General features: G+C 41.8%; 1 protein-coding gene across 1 annotated transcript in view; it reads left to right on the forward strand.

Annotated features, from left to right (window-relative positions):
- Positions 1–1,062: 1,062 nt before the first annotated feature.
- The window catches only part of LOC124256393 (ubiquitin carboxyl-terminal hydrolase 40-like), a 57,406-nt gene continuing 39,583 nt past the window's right edge, over positions 1,063–18,885 (forward strand). Inside the window, exons 1-15 of the mRNA XM_046690399.1 lie at positions 1,063–1,385; positions 2,373–2,440; positions 4,240–4,353; positions 5,682–5,807; positions 6,437–6,475; positions 7,486–7,632; positions 8,852–8,938; positions 10,024–10,080; positions 10,790–10,918; positions 11,462–11,602; positions 12,714–12,782; positions 13,127–13,330; positions 15,266–15,270; positions 15,409–15,569; positions 16,779–16,860. Of these exons, the coding sequence (XP_046546355.1) occupies positions 1,193–1,385; positions 2,373–2,440; positions 4,240–4,353; positions 5,682–5,807; positions 6,437–6,475; positions 7,486–7,632; positions 8,852–8,938; positions 10,024–10,080; positions 10,790–10,918; positions 11,462–11,602; positions 12,714–12,782; positions 13,127–13,330; positions 15,266–15,270; positions 15,409–15,569; positions 16,779–16,860 (1,622 nt within the window). The 5' untranslated portion in view covers positions 1,063–1,192. The remainder of the gene's footprint in view (positions 1,386–2,372; positions 2,441–4,239; positions 4,354–5,681; positions 5,808–6,436; positions 6,476–7,485; positions 7,633–8,851; positions 8,939–10,023; positions 10,081–10,789; positions 10,919–11,461; positions 11,603–12,713; positions 12,783–13,126; positions 13,331–15,265; positions 15,271–15,408; positions 15,570–16,778; positions 16,861–18,885) is intronic.

Here is an 18,885-nt window from a genome sequence, read left to right on the forward strand (position 1 = left end):
ATTCGCTCAGCCACTGCGACTTCCACAAGTGGTAGCCAGGCGATTAGGTGCCTGACTCTGAGGGTGTAGGTTCGAATCCCGGATGGGACTCAACCCAAAGAGTACTAGAATCTGTACTTTACTAAGAAAGTGTAATCCCAAATATAACATAAGTTAGATTCTATTTCAGCGTTGCTTCTCCTCACAAACGCATCATCTGTGAAATCCAGTTTTGATGATCTTTCAGATTTGAGTTCTGTGGGATCCCCAACTCGAGGCGTCGAAGTTGTGTCAATGGGGCAGTGGGGTAGCCTAGTGGTTAAAGCGTTGGCTCGTCACGCCGAAGACCCGGGTTCGAATCCCCACGTGGGTACAATGTGTGAAGCCCATTTCTGGTGTCCCCCGTCGTGATGTTGCTGGTATATTGCTAAAAGCGGCGTAAAACCAAAACTCAGTCAGTCAGTCGGTTGTGTCAATGGTAAAGAGAGGCTACGCGTTAATCCCATAATCTCCACACATGTAACGTAGGCTAATCTCTCCCCAAAGATAAAGCTGAAACGCGTAAAGACATTAATTCGTGTTGTCATTTGTTTTCATTACATGTATAAATACTAATGTACACTGCTGAACGTCACCGTCCCTCTCTTTATATATAATGGGTGGTGGGGTAGCCTAGTGGTTAAAGCGTTTGCTCGTCCCGCCGAAGACCCGGGTTCGATTCCCCACATGGGTACAATGTGTAAAGTCCATTTCTGGTGTCCCCCGCCGTGATATTGCTAAAAGCGGCGTAAAACTAAACTCACTCACTCACACCCTAGCTTTCTGTTAGACAAAATTATGGGCATAAAACAAATTTTAAGAATGTTTGCCTTTGAGTTTGAGTCGGTATATACTGTGTCTTGGTGTGGTATGCATGCTAAACTGAACACGGTACTACAATGTGATCGCTTTACAGGCCCATGTATGTGATCCCGATGTTCACCTCACACACTGTGTATGTTGAACGTGTATTTCAAGATTCGCGCGCTGTCCACTCCAACCTTGACCTTCGTATCAGCATTGTTTACTTCCGGTATAATGGCTGACACTTGCAACACATGTAGTCAACACTGCCGTGTCATTCAGAAACTGATTGTCTTGTGATGACAGTTAAGGAGTGACCTGCCAATGAAGACAATTCGTACTTGTTCAGTCGGAAACGAGTTCTATCAACATGTTAGGAAACTTATTTGAAGAAGAGAAGGGCGCTTTTGAAACACTTGAGACAGCTCTTTTCGGTTCTGTGAAAGGCGGGGCACCAAGAACACCCAGATCTCAATGTAAATTGGCCGGTATCGCCAATCAAGGAGCGACTTGTTATCTAAACTCGCTGCTGCAAACTCTACTTTTAACACCGGAATTCAGAGGTAGGTCTATATTATTTTAGGTAGCATAAAGTGTTATTGAAAATGATAATTTTTATCTGTTAACCTTTTTTATCTATTAATCTTTGAAAAGAAACTAGAAAAAATGGGTGATTGGCATCGCCATATTACCTCATCGACTTTGATGAGACTCTGGTAATTTTAATGCCACCATAAACAAAGTAGTTTGCTGCACAGAGTTACGTCCATTTGTCATGCAAGGATCAGCTAGCATTGGGTTGAAATTCTGATATTTACTAAAATCAGGATCCTTGATAAGAAGTCCACAAAACATTATTAACTTTTGAAGTTTTTTCAGTAAGTATCTTTGGGCAACATAAGTTTAGGTGCCTGACTCTGAGGGTGTGGGTTCAAATCCCGGATGGGACTCAACCCAAAAAGAGTACTAGAATCTGTACTTTACTAAGAAAGTGTAATCCCAAATATAACATATGTTACGTTACATTTGACCACTTTCTAAAAAGGCATGGTGTATTTCATAGCTTTTGGCCGTGGGAGCCGTGCCAACTAACACTTATCAGAGGGGTACACAAAGTCCGCAGTCTAGACTACCAGTTGTCCGACTTCCATTGTTGTGGAAGCGGCGGTGTATGAGCGGTCTAGGCGTCTGACTTTGTGTGCTGGCGATTAGGTGCCTGACTCTGAGGGTGTGGGTTCGAATCCCGGATGGGACTCAACCCAAACAGAGTACTAGAATCTGTACTTTACTGAGAAAGTGTAATCCCAAATATAACATATGTTACGTAAGTTTAGGTGTTTCTCACACATAAGCTTGGTGGACATGCCTTGATGTAAGTGAAATACTATTCAGGTGGTTGTTCAACCCAGTTCACTCACTTTCACATGTTACTACTGGAGCCAGATATTATGCTTGTGTCACACTGACTCACAGATGTAGACAAACCCGTCTTCAACGTATAAATGGACAGGGATAGCTTGATAGTATCTAATTTGAAATTCTGTTTCCAGAATCCTTGTTTCAACTGAGCGAGACAGATCTTGGCCGTCTGGAAGACAAGGATAAACCTGGCGCTAAGGTAACAGTGGATGAGTCGGTTGTGTTTGAATTATTTGTACCATGCCCTGGCGTCGGTCACTTTGATCTTACCCCTTGTCTATCTAATAGTTACAACACAGCTTGAAGTCACCTTTGACCGCAGCTATCTGATTGGCTCACTACAGGTTAGTAAGCCACACCTACTGTTCCCAGTACTGTACAATCGAATGTAAACCTTGGAGTAGTTATTTCATTCTAAAACGAGAGCTCGTGTCTACATCATAATTTTTAATGACCTGAGTAAAGTGTATACAGTCAAATCCTGATGAGTCGAATGCCGCATCTCGAATATTATACATAACTCGAAGTACAAGTCGGTCCCAACCATTCTCTGTTATAGTTGTCATCATTTGATTTCCGGTTACACGAATTCGTCTCATAAATACACACGATGACTCGAAAAGGACATTTGGTCCCATGAGATTCAAACAACAGCAATCTTGTATACATAAGCCGAAGTCAGTTAATGAGAAGTTAATTGGTGTAGCTAACTGATCCAATTAACAAACCAGCGCGGCTCACACCTTTCCGCTTTTGTCGGGTGAGTTCAAAAGGCAGATTAGTGATTTTACGGAAACGGAAGAATTAGTACATGACATTGAGTTAACTCAATTATAAGGAATTGTTCAATATTCGATCATCTTTTTTTTCTACCCTCATAGACATACCTATGTGTCAATTACATCGATAAGTCGAATTTATTACTTGGTCCACAGCGATTCGACTCATCGGGATTTGACTGTAGTTTAAAGTTCAGGAAACGTTGCACCTTCTTCTGTGTTCAATACTGACAACTGATTCAACCCATCTAACATGGCAGATTGAGTTTCCATAACCTCAGCAGCTTGCGAAAAAAATGTGTCTTTGATTGTATCATCCCATTCCAGTGTATTATTGTCAACTTCATCAATTATTTGTGACCATGTAAGGTCTATACCACCAGTGACTTGACATTGCGGCAGTGTGACACAGAATGATTTCAAATTCAAACATCGCACTCAGATTTTGAAAACACGCAATGTGGGCATGGTACAAAGCAGTTACGCTATCCAATCACTCGAGGTTTTTCCAGATAGACGATGGGCGAGCATGTGTTGATTGACAGCTGAATATAATGTCTCAAGCTATGCCCTCGACATGTTCAGCTGTTAATCAACACCGGCTTGCCCATCGTCTATCTGGAAAAACCTCTCGTTTTTAGATAGCGTAACTACTACTTAGGGAACATTGTGTGCTTTGGAAGCAAATAGCTGTGATGAGTTGAAACCCTTGCTGGTACTGGGTTCAAATCCATGGAGGGCCTCATTATTGACCCTTCAGCTTTGTGGTAGGCTATAATCAGTGGTTAAGGCTTCACTCACTATGTTAAAGTCTCAAGACTCAAAGCATCATTCACTGAGCAGGGCCCAATTTAAGAGATAATAACCCATTTGCACCAGGTGCAACCTAAGATATAAACCTAGTTGCACCAGTCAAATTCAAGTTACACTGTTTTTATTGCAATATGTAATATCAGAAATATGCTATTGAATTATTTAGATGTTTTATTCAGAAGTTTACCCACTCAAAAATTGACTTGCACCTGAGTTAGACTAAAAACTAGGTAGCACTTTATAATATTGGGTTGCACCAGTTCAAGTAACAAAGCACTAAATCGGGCCCTGCTGAGTTATTCCAAAAGGGACTCAAGAACACTGAAGGATTTAAGCTAGAGGTGCTAAGTGTTCAAAGACTCCTACTTTACGAAGTGGCTGTTACAGTTGTGTTTCTTACCTTCAGGTGCGAGTGATCCCACTGCAGCTGCAACGCCTGTTTGCCCGTCTGCTCCTTCTTGACCAGCAGAGTGTGTCCACAGCTGACCTCACAGAGTCTTTTGGCTGGACTAACAACGAGGTAGGTTGGTCCAAGTACATGTTGATGAGATGAGTATGTTTACAGTCCTAGAACCCAAGTGGGGAGACAGCCTTGTTGTTCTAGTGGAGAGAGTGTCTGTCCCTGAGTGCAGCAGGTTTGGTTCCCTGGCCACATCATAACAAATGACTGTAGAAGATTGTAAGTTTTGTTCCACTGGCTGGCACTCAGAATTATAGGGATAAAACAAGGACAACTCAATACAGTATGGTGTGAATATTTAAGCATTTTATCTCAGAAAGCTATCACTATGAAAGTTCATATTCTGGTGCCCCCTAAGGATTAGCTGGCATGAAAAGCTTGCTCTCTCTCTGTCTCTCTCTGTATCTCTCTGTCTGTCTCTCTGTCTGTCTCTCTCTCTCTCTCTCTCTCTCTCACTCACTCACTCACTCACTCACTCACTCACTCACTCACTCACTCACTCACTCACTCACTCACTCACTCACTCACTCACTCACTCACTCCTCACTCACTCACTCACTCACTCACTCACTCACTCACTCACTCACTCACTCACTCACTCACTCACTCACTCACTCACTCACTCACTCACTCACTCACTCACCTTCGTGGTGTAGTGTTTAAAGTGTCTGCCCGGAAAGCGGAAGGTCGCGGGTTCGATCCCCCGCTGTGTCATACCAAAAGACATTAAAATATGGTTCTTGTTGGTCTCTGCCTGGTGCTCAGCATTAATGGGTACATCAAGGACTGGTCGGCTCGGAGTCAGTATAATGTTTCTGAGAGGGATATTCATGCTTATCTGCGGCATGGTATCTCAGTGGGCTAGCACTATTAAACCTGCTTAAGTCTGGGCTAGTACAAGCAGCCACACATACACATGCATGCACATTGTCATATGAGAGAAATATTCTTAAGTACGATGTTACCCCTCACCTCACCTCACCTCACCTCACCTCACCTCACCTCCACTCACTCACTCACCTCCACTCAGCCACCACTCCACTCACTCACTCACTCACTCTGCCTGCGGAAGGTCAGCGGGTTCACATCCCCGCCGCCATTAAAATATGGTTCTTGTTGGTCCCTGCCCTGGCTCTGCATTAATGGGTACAACAAGGACTGGTCGGCATTCGAGTCAGTATAATGTTTCTGAGAGGGGTATTCATCAGCTCGCGGCATGTTCTCTCAGTGGGCTAGCACTTAAGTCTGGGCCAGTACAAGCAGCCACAATACACACACATGCATGCACATCATCATCATCATATCGAAATATTCTCAAACACGGCGTTAAACCCAATTTCACCTCACCTCACCTCAACTCAACTCAACTCAACTCAACTCACTTGCAGCAATTCCAGCAGCATGATGTGCAGGAACTCAACAGGATCCTGTTCTGTGCTATTGAAGATTCACTGGTGGGGACATCTGGGCAAAGTCTGATACAGAGGCTCTACCATGGAAATATCGTCAATCAGGTACATTGTAAAACATTAAACAGGTACATGTGGTCTCAGGAATATAGTAAATCGGGTACATGTTGTCATTCAAACATTGTCAGTCAGATACATATAGCTATGACAACGACTTCAAGTTCATATTGTTATGTAAACATCAACCATCAGATATATGTTGTCATAGTAACATCAACAAATTGGTACATGTTGTCATGGAAACATTTTCAGTCAGATACATGTAGCTATGGAAATATGATCAATCAAGTTTTTATTGTCATGGAAATATCAACAATCTGGTACATGTTGTTCTGGAAACATTGTTAATCAGATACATGTGTCATGGTTATCATAACATTCATGTACATGTTGTCATGGTAACACCATTCAGATACATGTTGGCATGGTAACATTGTTAATCAGATACATGTGTTGTCATGGTATCATAACATTCATGTACATGTTGTCATGGTAACACCATTCAGATACATGTTGGCATGGTAACATCATGATGTAAATGATTCCATACTGATATCACCAATCAAGTCATCTTGCCACAAATGTGACTGTTAGGTAAAAGAAAACGATAAAGTTATTGAGATGGTTTTTGGTGTTTGACATCTTTCCTTCGTAAATATGTATTTTGTACACAGATCATCTGCAAGGAATGTGGGAAGATCAGCGAGAGAAGGGTGAGTATTCTCCAAGACATTTAGAAGAATTAGAGCAGTATCAAATTTGTTCCTACTTTGCTGACCGATCTTCAGTAACCCATGCTATCAGTAACCCATGCTTGTCGTAAGAGGCGACTAACCAGATCGGGTGGTCAGGCTCGCTGACTTGGTTGACACAGGTCATTGTATCCCAATTTGCATAGATCGATGCTCATGCTGTTGATCACTGGATTGCCTGGTCCAGACTCGATTATTTACAGACTGCCCCCATATGGTTCGAATATTGTTGATTGCGGCGTAAAACTAAACTCACATTACAAATAAGTCAAAACTTAACAAATATGATACCTGTCTCAACAGTACCTTCACAGTATCATATGTGGAAACTTGTATAAAAAATGGTTCCTGGAATAGCTTGCCACAAATGCCTTGTAAACTGTCATCTAGCAAGCCTGCATGGCAAGTGCTGTATATTAATTCTCACACAGGTCATGATGTTATTAGAATATTCTCTCACAGTCATGTCCTTTTGTGGCATAAGGGACCGTTCATAATTTATGGCTAGGGGGGATGATGATTATTTTTATGGAGAAGCATGTACAATGTGACTGCACACCCCCCACCCACCCCATGTGTCCCTCGAGACCAGTGAACAATTTATAATGTACTACCCGAGATACAAGATATATACCACTGTTTGGGGTGTTGCTCATGATATCGATCACTAGTATGTCTGTTCCTAACTACATAGGCGGGTGGGGTAGCCTAATGGTCAAAGCGTTTGCTCTTCACACTGATGACCCAGGTTTGATCCCCAATATTGGTCCAATGTGTGAAACCCATTTCTGGTGTTCCCTGGAGTGGTATTTTTGGAATATTGAAAAAAGTGGCGTAAAACCATGCTCAGTCAGTCTGAACTAAAACAAATTGTGCCCCATTATTTAACTGGAATATTTTGTGAGCATTGTTAAGCCAAAATAAACAAGTGCCTTGGAAAAAATCATAGCAAATGGTTTTTGATGTTCCAGGAGGACTTCCTTGACCTGACGCTGTCTGTCAGCGGCATGGACAGCCTGGAGACAGCACTCAACAGCTTCTACTGCACCATGGAGATGATGGACGGCAAGAACCAGTACCGCTGTGAGCAGTGCCAGAAACTTGTGGATGCTGAGAAGGTATGACACACCCTGTAGAGGTAAATTTGTAAGTGGAAAGGCCCTCCTTGGTCTAAAGGATCGAGTGTCTACCAAGAGATCAGAAGGGGGTGGTTTGATCCTCACCTGTGTCAGACCAAAGATGTTAAAATGTTGTACTTGTTGTTTCCCTGCCTGGTCCTTGTCAGGTAGGGGATATCACAAAGGCTGGACTCAATAAACAGTGTCTTGGTGTCTGCCTTTTCTCATTCATGGAGCTAAAGTTTGTGTATTGACACAGATGCCAACCCTAACCAAATTCATCGGAATCAATCTGAAAAATTCCGCCATTCCAACAAAGCCAAATTCATTCAGATTATTTTCAAAATATAACACAGATATACATAGTCTTACTTACTGGAGGGCTAGGATGATCTTTGACTATAAATAATGATAATTAAATAAATACAGTGGAAACCTGCTAAGTAAAATTCCAAGGGACTCGCCAAAATTGTTTACTTATCAGGTATTTTACTTATCCAAACCTATAAAAATCTGCAAATGACAACCATATGCATGTATATATATGCATATGTAACAATGAACCACTTATCAGGGCTGGCCTCCAGTTGTCAGTGTATTGTCAACTGCATGACGCCAGCGAACTGTAAGTAGGATGTTTGTTTAACTGGAGACTGACACTTGCCCCTCATGTCGGATTACGTGGTGATCGCTAATTTAGTTATCCAGTCTCTTTTGTTAAGTAATTTACTTCCAGGGACTGTGAGAAGACGTTTAGTTAAGCGGTATTGTTTACTTATCCAAGTTTAGTTAACAGGACTCTAATAGTGATAATTAATGAAGAAATTTGCCGGGACCAAGGAAAAGTGTTTACTTATCAGGTCTGTTTAGTTAAGCGGTCTTTACTTAGGCGGTTTCCACTGTATAACACTTTATTTACAGAAGTTCTCAAATTGTTTACACAATAAGGTAATCGGGAAGTTGAGTAGGCTACCTGATTAATTCCACGCACTGTTTATTGTGTTCACTTAACATTCACAAACATTCGAAAACCGGTTTCATTTGTATAAGGATCGCTATGTGTATTGGCATTGAAAACTTTCGTTCCTTATGTGCAACAATTTATAGGGATCCCTAATTTGTTGGGGAAATTCCTATTTTTTGTCTATCTTAGGGAACTCATTGCACCAATTTGGGGTTGGCATCTCTGTATGGATGTCTGTGTATTTGACTATTCCAGGGCGCCAAGATTCGCAACCTTCCTCAGATACTGACCATCTCCCTCCTGAGGTTCAGTTATGACTTTCAGAAGATGCAGAGATACAAGGTGAGAGTTATTCTTACATTCCCCTTCATTGTGCGTGTAACAATCATTGCAGATGCATATGTCAGCTGCCTAATATACATGTAAAGAGATTAGTCCAGGCAATAAGTCTCAATTTTATTGCCGTTGGCTCGTAACGCCGAAGACCCGGGTTCGAATTCCCACATGGGTACAACGTGTAAAGCCCATTTCTGGTGTCCCCCGCCGTGATGTTGCTGGAATATTGCTAATAGCAGCGTAAAGCCAAACTCAGTCAGTCAATCTTATTGCATACCCCGCATTTTGTACTTACATGCCTGTATTTTCGTGGATATGTTTTCATTTCCTGATGGCGGACAGACATATGACATAAATCAATTACACACAAACAGTTTCTGATGTTCTGATTGTTGTGACTGAGATATGTATCACTGATTTCCCTTCACACTTGGGCAGCATACAAACAAATGCAAATTAGAGGTCATTTGAAACATTTATGAGGAAAATTAAAGAAAGTGACAAGTCAATGATGTAAAAACATTTATTATACAGGATGAAATGTACTGAACATGTTGAATGTAAATACACAATGTCAATCATTTAGAGGCTATCTTGAACACCACTCGTACCTGTGATGATCCGGGGCAATAAGGAGCAGTGGGGTAGTCTAGCGGTTAAAGCGTTGGCTCGTCACGCCGAAGACCCGGGTTCGAATCCCCACATGGGTACAATGAGTGAAGCCCATTTCTGGTTCTCCGCCGTGATATTGCTGGAATATTGCTAAAATCGGCGTAAAACCAAACTCAATCAGTCAGTCAGTCCGGGGCAATAACCCATGCTTGTCGTAGGAGGCGACTAACGGGATCGGATGGTCGGGTTTGCTGACTTGGTTGACAAATGTCATTGTGTCCCAATTGCATAGATTGATGCTCATGCTGTTGATCACTTGATTGTCTGGTCCAGACTCTATTATTTACAGATATAGCTGGAATATTGCTTCTATATTGCTGGAATATTGCTGACAATCTTTAATCTGGTCTAATTATATTTTTAATGCTACTTGATGTCTCATGGACTGTTGTCTGATGTTGTCTTGTTTCATGTTTCAGGAAACAGGGAAGTTTACGTTCCCCATGGAGCTGGACATGAAACCCTACGTGGAGAAGGTACGTTGTCATGGTTACTGTCAACCTGTGGTGTTCCAGGTAGTAGGTTCCCAGTACTGTTCTGTGAATAGTTTAGTATAATTGTATTATGGCAACGTTGAACATTGCTGGAAATATCAAGGATTGCTTGTCCAGACTTGATTGTTTCTGCTGGAGTGAGTGAGTGAGTTTGGTTTTACACCGCTTTTAGCAATATTCCAGCAATATCAGCGGGGGACACCAAAATTGTGTTATTTCTGCTGGAATGGTTGTTGATGTACTTATGTATCAGTACATAATTCACAATGCGATACTAACTTACTGTTTGGAATCTGGGCCTAGATTTTCGAAGCTCTCTTAGAGCTATGATAGTCGTAAATTAATGTTAATGTATGGCACTTACTACTATCTTAGCGCTAAGAGAGCTTCGAAAATCTGGGCCCTGGTCTGGAATCGCTCTTGAGCTATAAGTAAGAGTCAATGTAATGGATGGTAATTGTGATGATGGCATGTAATCGTACCAAGATTATTTTCAGGCTCATAATATCACCCACTGGTTTGGTCATAATTGTTTACAGGCCTGAGTCACAGCTGAAACATTGCGTAATATCACTGTATACAAGAAGCGAAAAAAGAAATGAAAAGTAGTCAAGGTTCAAATGTTAAGTAGTAGTCGTAGTAGTAGTGAAACCAAAATGCTGTTCATTTATGATTCCCATTCTATGTCCAGACATCAGAATCTGATGACGATCTTCAGTATGAGTTGTTTTCGGTGGTGATACATCGTGGCGGAGCGTACGGGGGCCACTACCACGCCTACATCAGAGACATCGACAACCTTGGACACTGGGTTCATCCTGTAAGTACTGCAGTGAATGTCATGTTTAACATTGGTGAAGTGATCCAAGCATAGCATCAAGTGAACAAACTTCACGTAGTGTGCAGTTTGTTTTTAGTCGATACCAAAGACAGTTGAATGCTATGATTACTGTTGTCCAAGCACAGCTTATCAGGATTTGGACACTGCTTCTCAACTCATTTGGCTCAACGAGAGATAAGGAAAACTGACAGTGATTGCAATGTGAATAATATATATGTTCAGTATGTTTTAGGGTGTCATGTTAATATAGAGCCTGGTACTATAATGAAACATTGTTTGACAATAACTGATCACATGGTTTGACAATAACTGAAAAGTGAAACATTTCTTTAACTGAAGCATTGTTTGACTAATAATTGTTATAACTTATCACATTGTTCGACAAGAACTGATCGTATTGTTTGACAATAACTGATCACGTTCTAAAATAACTGATCACATTGTTTGACAATAACTGATCACATTGTTTAATAATAACTGATCACATTGTTTGACAATAACTGAAACGTTTGACTGTTCCAGGGTAAGGTTGATGTGGAGATTGTGGGGAAGCGCCAGACAGGAGCTGTGGAGCTGATCAAAACCAACTCTCCTGCTGAGCTCATTGAGATCATCCTGCTGAAGAATCCTAACCAGGCCATGCCAGTGGATCAACTGGGATCTGTGAGTATTATCTGTTGCCATAGTGACCAGAGTTAGTGAGTGAAGGCAGTGGCAGCAGCAGCACTGTAGTGATGCAGGGAGACATACTGGGTTTCTTGCGATGGGTAACAACAAGAAGCCTTGAGACATATTTACCATTTCACTGGTATTGTTCATTACAATAAGGGGCTCTGGGGTAGCCTAGTGGTTAAAGCATTGGCTCGACACGCAGAAGACCCGGGTTTGATTCCCCACATGGGCACAATGTGTGAAGCCCATTTCTGGTGTCCCCCGCCGTGATATTGCTGGAATATTGCTAAAAGCGGCATAAAACCATACTCACTCACTCACTCACTCATTACAATAACCATGGACAGAGTTATCACTTAAAGCCCATGTGTTATCAAGCAAAGTAGGAGGGAGGGAGTCAGTTTAGTTTTACGCCACTCAGCAATATTCCAGCTATGTGGCGGCAGTCTGTACATAATCGGGTCTGGACCAGACAATCCAGTGATCAACAGCATGAGCATCGATCTGTGCAATTGGGAACTGATGACATATGTCAACCAAGCCAGCAAGCCTGACCACCCGATCCCGTTAGTCGCTTCTTACGACAAGCATGGGTTACTGAAGGCTCATTCTAACCCGGACTTTCACGGGTAAGCAAAGTAGGAACAAATTTGATACTGCTCTAATTTTGCTAAACGACAGGCATTATAGATCACAATGCTAAAGGACAGCTAAATTAAACAGTACCTCATAATATATTCAAGTATGACACTGCTTTAAACATGTCAATGTGAAATTATGTTTTCAACCCTTGAAGATCGGGGTTAGAATTGGTCTTCAGTATCCCATGCATCTCGTAAGAGGTGACTAATTTAATCAGGTGGTCAGGCTCGCTGACTTGGTTGACACGTATCATCGTATCCCATTTGCATAGGTCGATGCTCATGCTGTTGATCACTGGATTGCCTGGCATTGCTGAATATTGCTGAGTGCGGTGTTAAAGAACAGACAAACAAAATTATTTTCACATTAATTATTTTCACATTAAGCGATGTGTATTCCTGGTCTGTGGGCATTCGTCTTGTGTATACTCTCTGATTGAAGTTGTGTTTGTTTATTTCAGGAAATCAGCAAGCAGACTGGTGTCACATGGAACAAGCGCTACAAGAAGAACCACGGGACTCTCTCCAAGGTACAGACGACATTATGGTCGGGAAATTGTCAACAACAGTTGACTGGTGTTTAACTCAACTGGATGTATCCCTCAGCAGGGATCTTTGTGTTAGCTGGACAAGTCAGTTAGTGTATAAACTACAAGATTAATTTCTCAAGAGATGAGACTTTATATTATTTGATTGTAAAAATAATGATTCTAGTTGGTGCTGAATTGTACCTGTTACAATCAGGGGAGGTAACTCTACCACCACTTCTGACATTGAATAGCAGTTTAATTCTCTTTGGAAAAAGTTGACATAGCTGAAATTAATGAATGTCTTTTGCGTTCTTTTGAAATTACCAGTATTGAAATTATTTCAGTACCTGAGCAAGCAGAGGGGCCAGATCCGGTACAACCCCGACACAAGATGGGTGATGCTGGCTAGTAGTGAGCCTCAATCGACAGACAGTACGACTACAGGGACAGACTCAAGTAGTGTGTCGTTATTCCCAGACACTGGTAGTGGTTCTTCAGTCACAGAGGAGGGAGTGGTCACTGATCCTGCTGTGGCAGACGTGAGCGGGGCATGACACCACCAGCGCTCAGTCCCAGGAGCACAGGAAGCCTTACAAGTATGTGCAACGTTCTAATTTTGCTCTTTGTACTTCTACTGTAGTCTAAACTCACATTCCCTTTTGGCGTTTACTTTTCAGGCCAGACCAATTTTATTTCTTGTTTTACGGATATTTATCCTCAGAAAACCTAAAGGCAGGAGGGAAAAAAATAAAAATCTCCAGTCAAAGTAATATTCCTTTTAAATACTAAAAGTATTTACTTTTGGTAATTTATGAAGTGTTTATAGGGCAAAAAAAATCTAAAAACATTTTCTTGCACTTTTACATTTTTGGCCAATCAAAATATTAAAATTTTATTTTTTGAGTGGGGAAATTTTTTTTTTTTTAAATAACGACCGGCAGATCCGTAAAACAAGAAATAAAATTGGTCTGGCCTAAATAACAGGGACACACACAGACACATGTCAGTTAGACAGGTTAGACATGACGAACACAGATAAGATGCATCTCTATAGGTTAAATGGACATTGGAGACATGTTGTCTTGTAAGGTTGACAAATAGACCTTATCTTACCTTGCACATAAATGTCGCTTTCTGATTGGCTGAGTGCTCTTCTATTATTTTCAATGTACCCTGCTTACAAGCAGAGACCATATAATATATCTATTATATGGTCTCTGTTACAAGTGAGTAACATTTCAATGTACCCTGCTGTCAATGGCAACTCATTTGGTACTTCGTGGTAGCAGTTGTTTATCTCGAATTACATTGAATCACGTAACATGTACAGAATTTACCGATGTTTTGCGAATGCAAATCGATGGAAGGGAGATAACTCTAAATCTGTTTTTTTTTGTCGGCAAAATCTAGCGATGGCTACAAAAAGATTTGTACCCGTGTTTCAAACAATTCAAAATTAACATTGAGGTGTTCGGTAAGATAAATGCGGTGTTCACTGGTCCCTCGGGGCCCATGGGTTGATGTACCCTCGATGTTTGTTTAGGGAACATAAACAACTTATATTTTATTCCTGTTTTAAATCAACTGACTGAAAAACCCAGTGAAGATATGGGTTAGAATTGATCATCAGTAACCAGTGCTTGTTGTATGAAGCGACTAACAGGATCGTGTGGTCAGGCTCACTGACTTACATGTCATCGTATCCCAATTGCGTAGACTGATGCTCATGCTGTAATTATTTACCAACCACCGCCATATCGCTGGAATATTGCTGAGTCTGGCATAAAACTAAACTCACTCTCTCACTCACTCACTCTGACTGAAAATCAAGTGAGCTAATATTTTAATGAATTGTCTATTTTCAGGTTCTCTGTCATTAACTTACACATTCTAGACATACAGTTAAATCCCGATGAGTCGAATCGCTGGGGACCAAGTAATAAATTCGACTTATCGATGTATTCGAGACATAGGTATGTCTATGAGGGTAGAAAAAAAGATGATCCAATCCTAATTCCTCTGCCTAAGCATTTGTTTATCTAATGATTTCCATATTACTAATAGGGGCACCTTATCAGTTCCAGTCTGATTAGCACAGACAGTGATTTCCGTAAAATCACTAATCTGCCTTTAGAAGTCACCCGTCAATGGCGGAAAGGTGTGAGTTGCGCTGGTTTGTTAATTGGATCAGTTTGCTATACCAATCAACTCCTCATTGACTGACTTCGGCTTACGTATACAAGATTGCTGTTGTTTGAATCTCATGGGACCAAAGTTCCTTCTCGAGTCATCGTGTGTATTTATGAGATGAATTCGTGTAACCGGAAATCAAATGATGACAACTATAACAGGGAATGGTCGGGACCGACAGGTACTTCGAGTTATGCATAATATTCAAGACACCGGCATTCGACTCATCGGGATTTGACTGTATATTAAACTGCATGATCGTTAAAGATGAAACTTTGAATGAATGACCCCAGCCTTGGTGATTCTAAAAGATGCTCTCAGAATTCTGATCTAATTTTAATCTTTACAGCTATTATGTTTTATACTGAAGGTGAGCTTCAAGGCCTTATGGCTATGTGTTTTATTGTGTTATTTGGTATTGTGTTATTGTGTGCAGGCCTCCAAGTGATGTCCCTCCTGTCGGATATCAGTGGTTCAACTTTGACGATTCCCGAGTATCACCCATCACTGTGACGGAGATAGAGCGCCACTTCTCGGGGAGGGAAAGTGCATACATGTTGTTCTATCGAAGAAAACAGAAGTCGAGAACACCGGAGGGTAGGTCCACATGGCTCCACACTGACGTGACACTTGTATTTTAAATCAAAATTAAACCAATTCATATTAGAGGGGAATCAAATGCACATCCCCTCCCTGTAAGGCATCCTAAAAAATATCCAGAGAGGTGTTGGATCCTCCACTTGAGATCTGATTGTTTGTCGTAGCGGCCTCTGTTCACCCTCGCTGTAAGGCATTCCAAAAAGGGTCATGAGTTTTTTTCTCCTCAACTTGAGATTGGTTCCTGGTTTGTCTGATCTGCATCTGTACGCCGGCATAGCAATCCCTGCGCCACTTGTGTCATTACAGGAAGGCTGCATGGGAAAATAATTGTACATGTTTCATTGCCAGCTTATTGAAGGTAATTTGAAGCTGTTGAACAAGGGGGATTGGTGGGCCCAGTTGTCTTCAGATGATGCAGTTTGATGTAGATGTGTCCCTCTAGCATGCAACTATGTGTTGACCTTGGGAATGAATCCCACATTCAACTCAGTTATGACCCATCACTTCCTGCACCCTTCCATCAAACCAACCCCCTGTGACAGCCCTGAAATACGGTTAAAAGCAACTCACTCACTCTCACTCTCTCACTCTCTCACTCACTCACTCACTCACTCATTCACTCACAAAATCACTCACTCACTCACTCACTCACTCACAAAATCACTCACAAAATCACTCACTCACTCACTCACTCACTCACTCACTCACTCACTCACCTAAAACAAGGCTTTGTGTAACGTGCTGCGTAAAATTCATTGTTAATCAATTCTTTTTGTTTTTATGTTAAATTCTTCTAATCAACAAGAGGGGGGCGGTGGGGTAGCCTAATGGTTAAAGCGTTGGCTCGTCACGCCGAAGACCTGGGTTCGAATCCCCACATGGACATAATGTGTGAAGCCCATTTCTGGTGTCCCCGCCGTGCTGTTGCTGGAATATTGCTAAAAGTGGCGTAAAACCAAACTCAGTCAGTCAGTCAGTCTAATCAACAAGAAAACGGCCGGTATAGTGGAAAAATTATCAGGGCAAGTGATTTTACATGTGCCACTGTTCCGGAGTACACTAGCAATTTTAAAGTTATTTCCACCCCTGCTATTGAGTAGTTACGTGGTTAAATGGTTCATCCATACTGGCTATGATGCTGGGATTTTGCAAATCTGATTCAACTCTGCATGACACTCTCTCCACTGTCTTCATTGTTTACTTTAGCTGATGGGAATCCAGGGTACCAGATTCCAGACAACATCCTGGCAGACATTCTCCTGGAGAATGACAACCTGGCCAAAGAGAGGTGAGTGGGGAAATGTGGTTTGTCTTCACCAGCTGCGTATACGTGACATTTAAAATTTTGTTCGAAGATGTTATGGCCATGTTCTTTAATAGGTGTAATGTTTGTTTCATATCATACTGTAAAGTACTTAGTGTGGGAATGTTCATTACACTAAAACACAACTAGGGAGTTGGAGACAACCTTCATGTTTAATGCAAGATGGCTAACTCGTACAAAAATCATGTCGTCATCCTCGTGCAGATGACGTAATCAGGAATGGGGTGATCCCCCGATATGATGAACATAGGGTTGGTGTTACAACTTCTTACACTACACGTACACTAACCCCAGGATCCAAACCAGGTGTTATTGCAGTCTCAAATTAGCTGCCTTTGAATTCTGTTTGACAATTTGATTGGTTTTGCTATTGAGTTTAATGTACCAATCAAAATGTGAGTTTCAACCCAACCTCACATTTAGTTTGGCAGTATCAGCATGGTGGCCAGTTACATTGACTGGGATCAAGTTTGTAAGAAATAAAAATTGAAAAGATGACTAACATGCAAACTGAAGCCCTAAAAACCTTTATGAAGGAAAACATGTCTTCCTGTCTATAAAAAACTGGCAGTAGCTTTGGTTTCTGTGATATGAGTTACCTCCCTTTCCCTGTTCCTTATACCTACTTTCGATTGGTCAGTAAAGTGTTATTGTAAATCAAGAAATGGTATTCAGCTATCGCAAGATCTACAGGAATGGATCCTGGGAGGGTATAGGTTGACCAAACTGCGAACCCTGGAGATATATAGAGAACACAAACAAACCCATATTTTTTCTTATCCTGACTCATGATCTTTTGTTTATCTCCCTTTTCTTTTCGAATGGTAGTAGAACACTTGAATCCCTTGAAGTTCCCGAAGTTGACTTAAACATACACTCACCCACGAGTGACCTCCTTTTTGCCCTTACCAGCGCAAACAGTCATGTGACCAGCCTTACTTGTCACTCTCTCCCTTTTCGCCCAAGTGGATGGTTGGGTGAGCACTGGAGTCCCATATACGGCATTATATCCTTTTTATTTAGGTCCTATTCTTCAAAATTACGCTGTATATGGATTTAAAAGATAACGCTACCCTGTTTTCAATTTTGCGGGCCTTTACCGCTAAATGTAATTGTAAAACCGAACGCGTTAGCTGGAGATGAAAGCCGTGATCAATGCCTTACAACTATGGTCGAGCTCGCTGAACAACAAAATGCTGATGGTCCACAAGGAACACTCTACAGTGGCATTCTCCATAAATCGGCAAGGATCCACAAGGTCTCCAAGCCTGCTACAGCTCACATTCCAGTTGTTCCACATCACGGAGGAAGTAAACATCTGGATAAAGGCGTGTCACATACACGGAGCCAAGAAAGTACTTGCAGACGCTCTCTCCCGACCACTGCACCCTTCACCTACGGAATGGATGTTCCATCCAGAAGCGTTCCGGCTCATCATAAGGGAAATAGGATCCCCTTGCATAGACCTGTTTGCCACGAGGTTCAACAAACAACTACAGACGTTTGTCTCAACAGTTCCAGATCCTCAAGCCTGGGCAACAGATGCACTGAGCATATCTTGGGAAGGACTAAACGCTTACGCGTTTCCACCCCCGATATTACTACCGAAGATCAAACAGACACAGGGGCTACAACTGACTTTGGTCGCGCCAAACTGGCCAGCAAGAGTATGGTTCCTAGACCTAATCGAAGATCTCAGAAGTCCAACAATCAAGTTACCAGATTGGCCGAACCTACTCATGCATCCGCATACCAAGCAAGTCCACGGGAACCCAACAGCGTTCCAGCTACACGTGTGGACCATATGAAAACATGTTTGAAGAAAAGAGGATACTCCGCCAGGGCAGCCAAGGCAGTAACGCTAGCGTTACGCAGATCTACTCGTAACCTGTATGATGACAAGTGGCTGAAGTTTGAGATTTATGCAAGGTGGAAAGGCTTCATTGCGATGAAAGCTACTCATCCTCAAGTGGAAGAATACCTGTGTCA

The sequence above is a fragment of the Haliotis rubra genome, unplaced genomic scaffold (assembly GCF_003918875.1).
Source record: "Haliotis rubra isolate DU_JTF1 unplaced genomic scaffold, ASM391887v1 Scf627, whole genome shotgun sequence".
Classification (NCBI taxonomy): Eukaryota; Metazoa; Mollusca; class Gastropoda; order Lepetellida; family Haliotidae; genus Haliotis; species Haliotis rubra.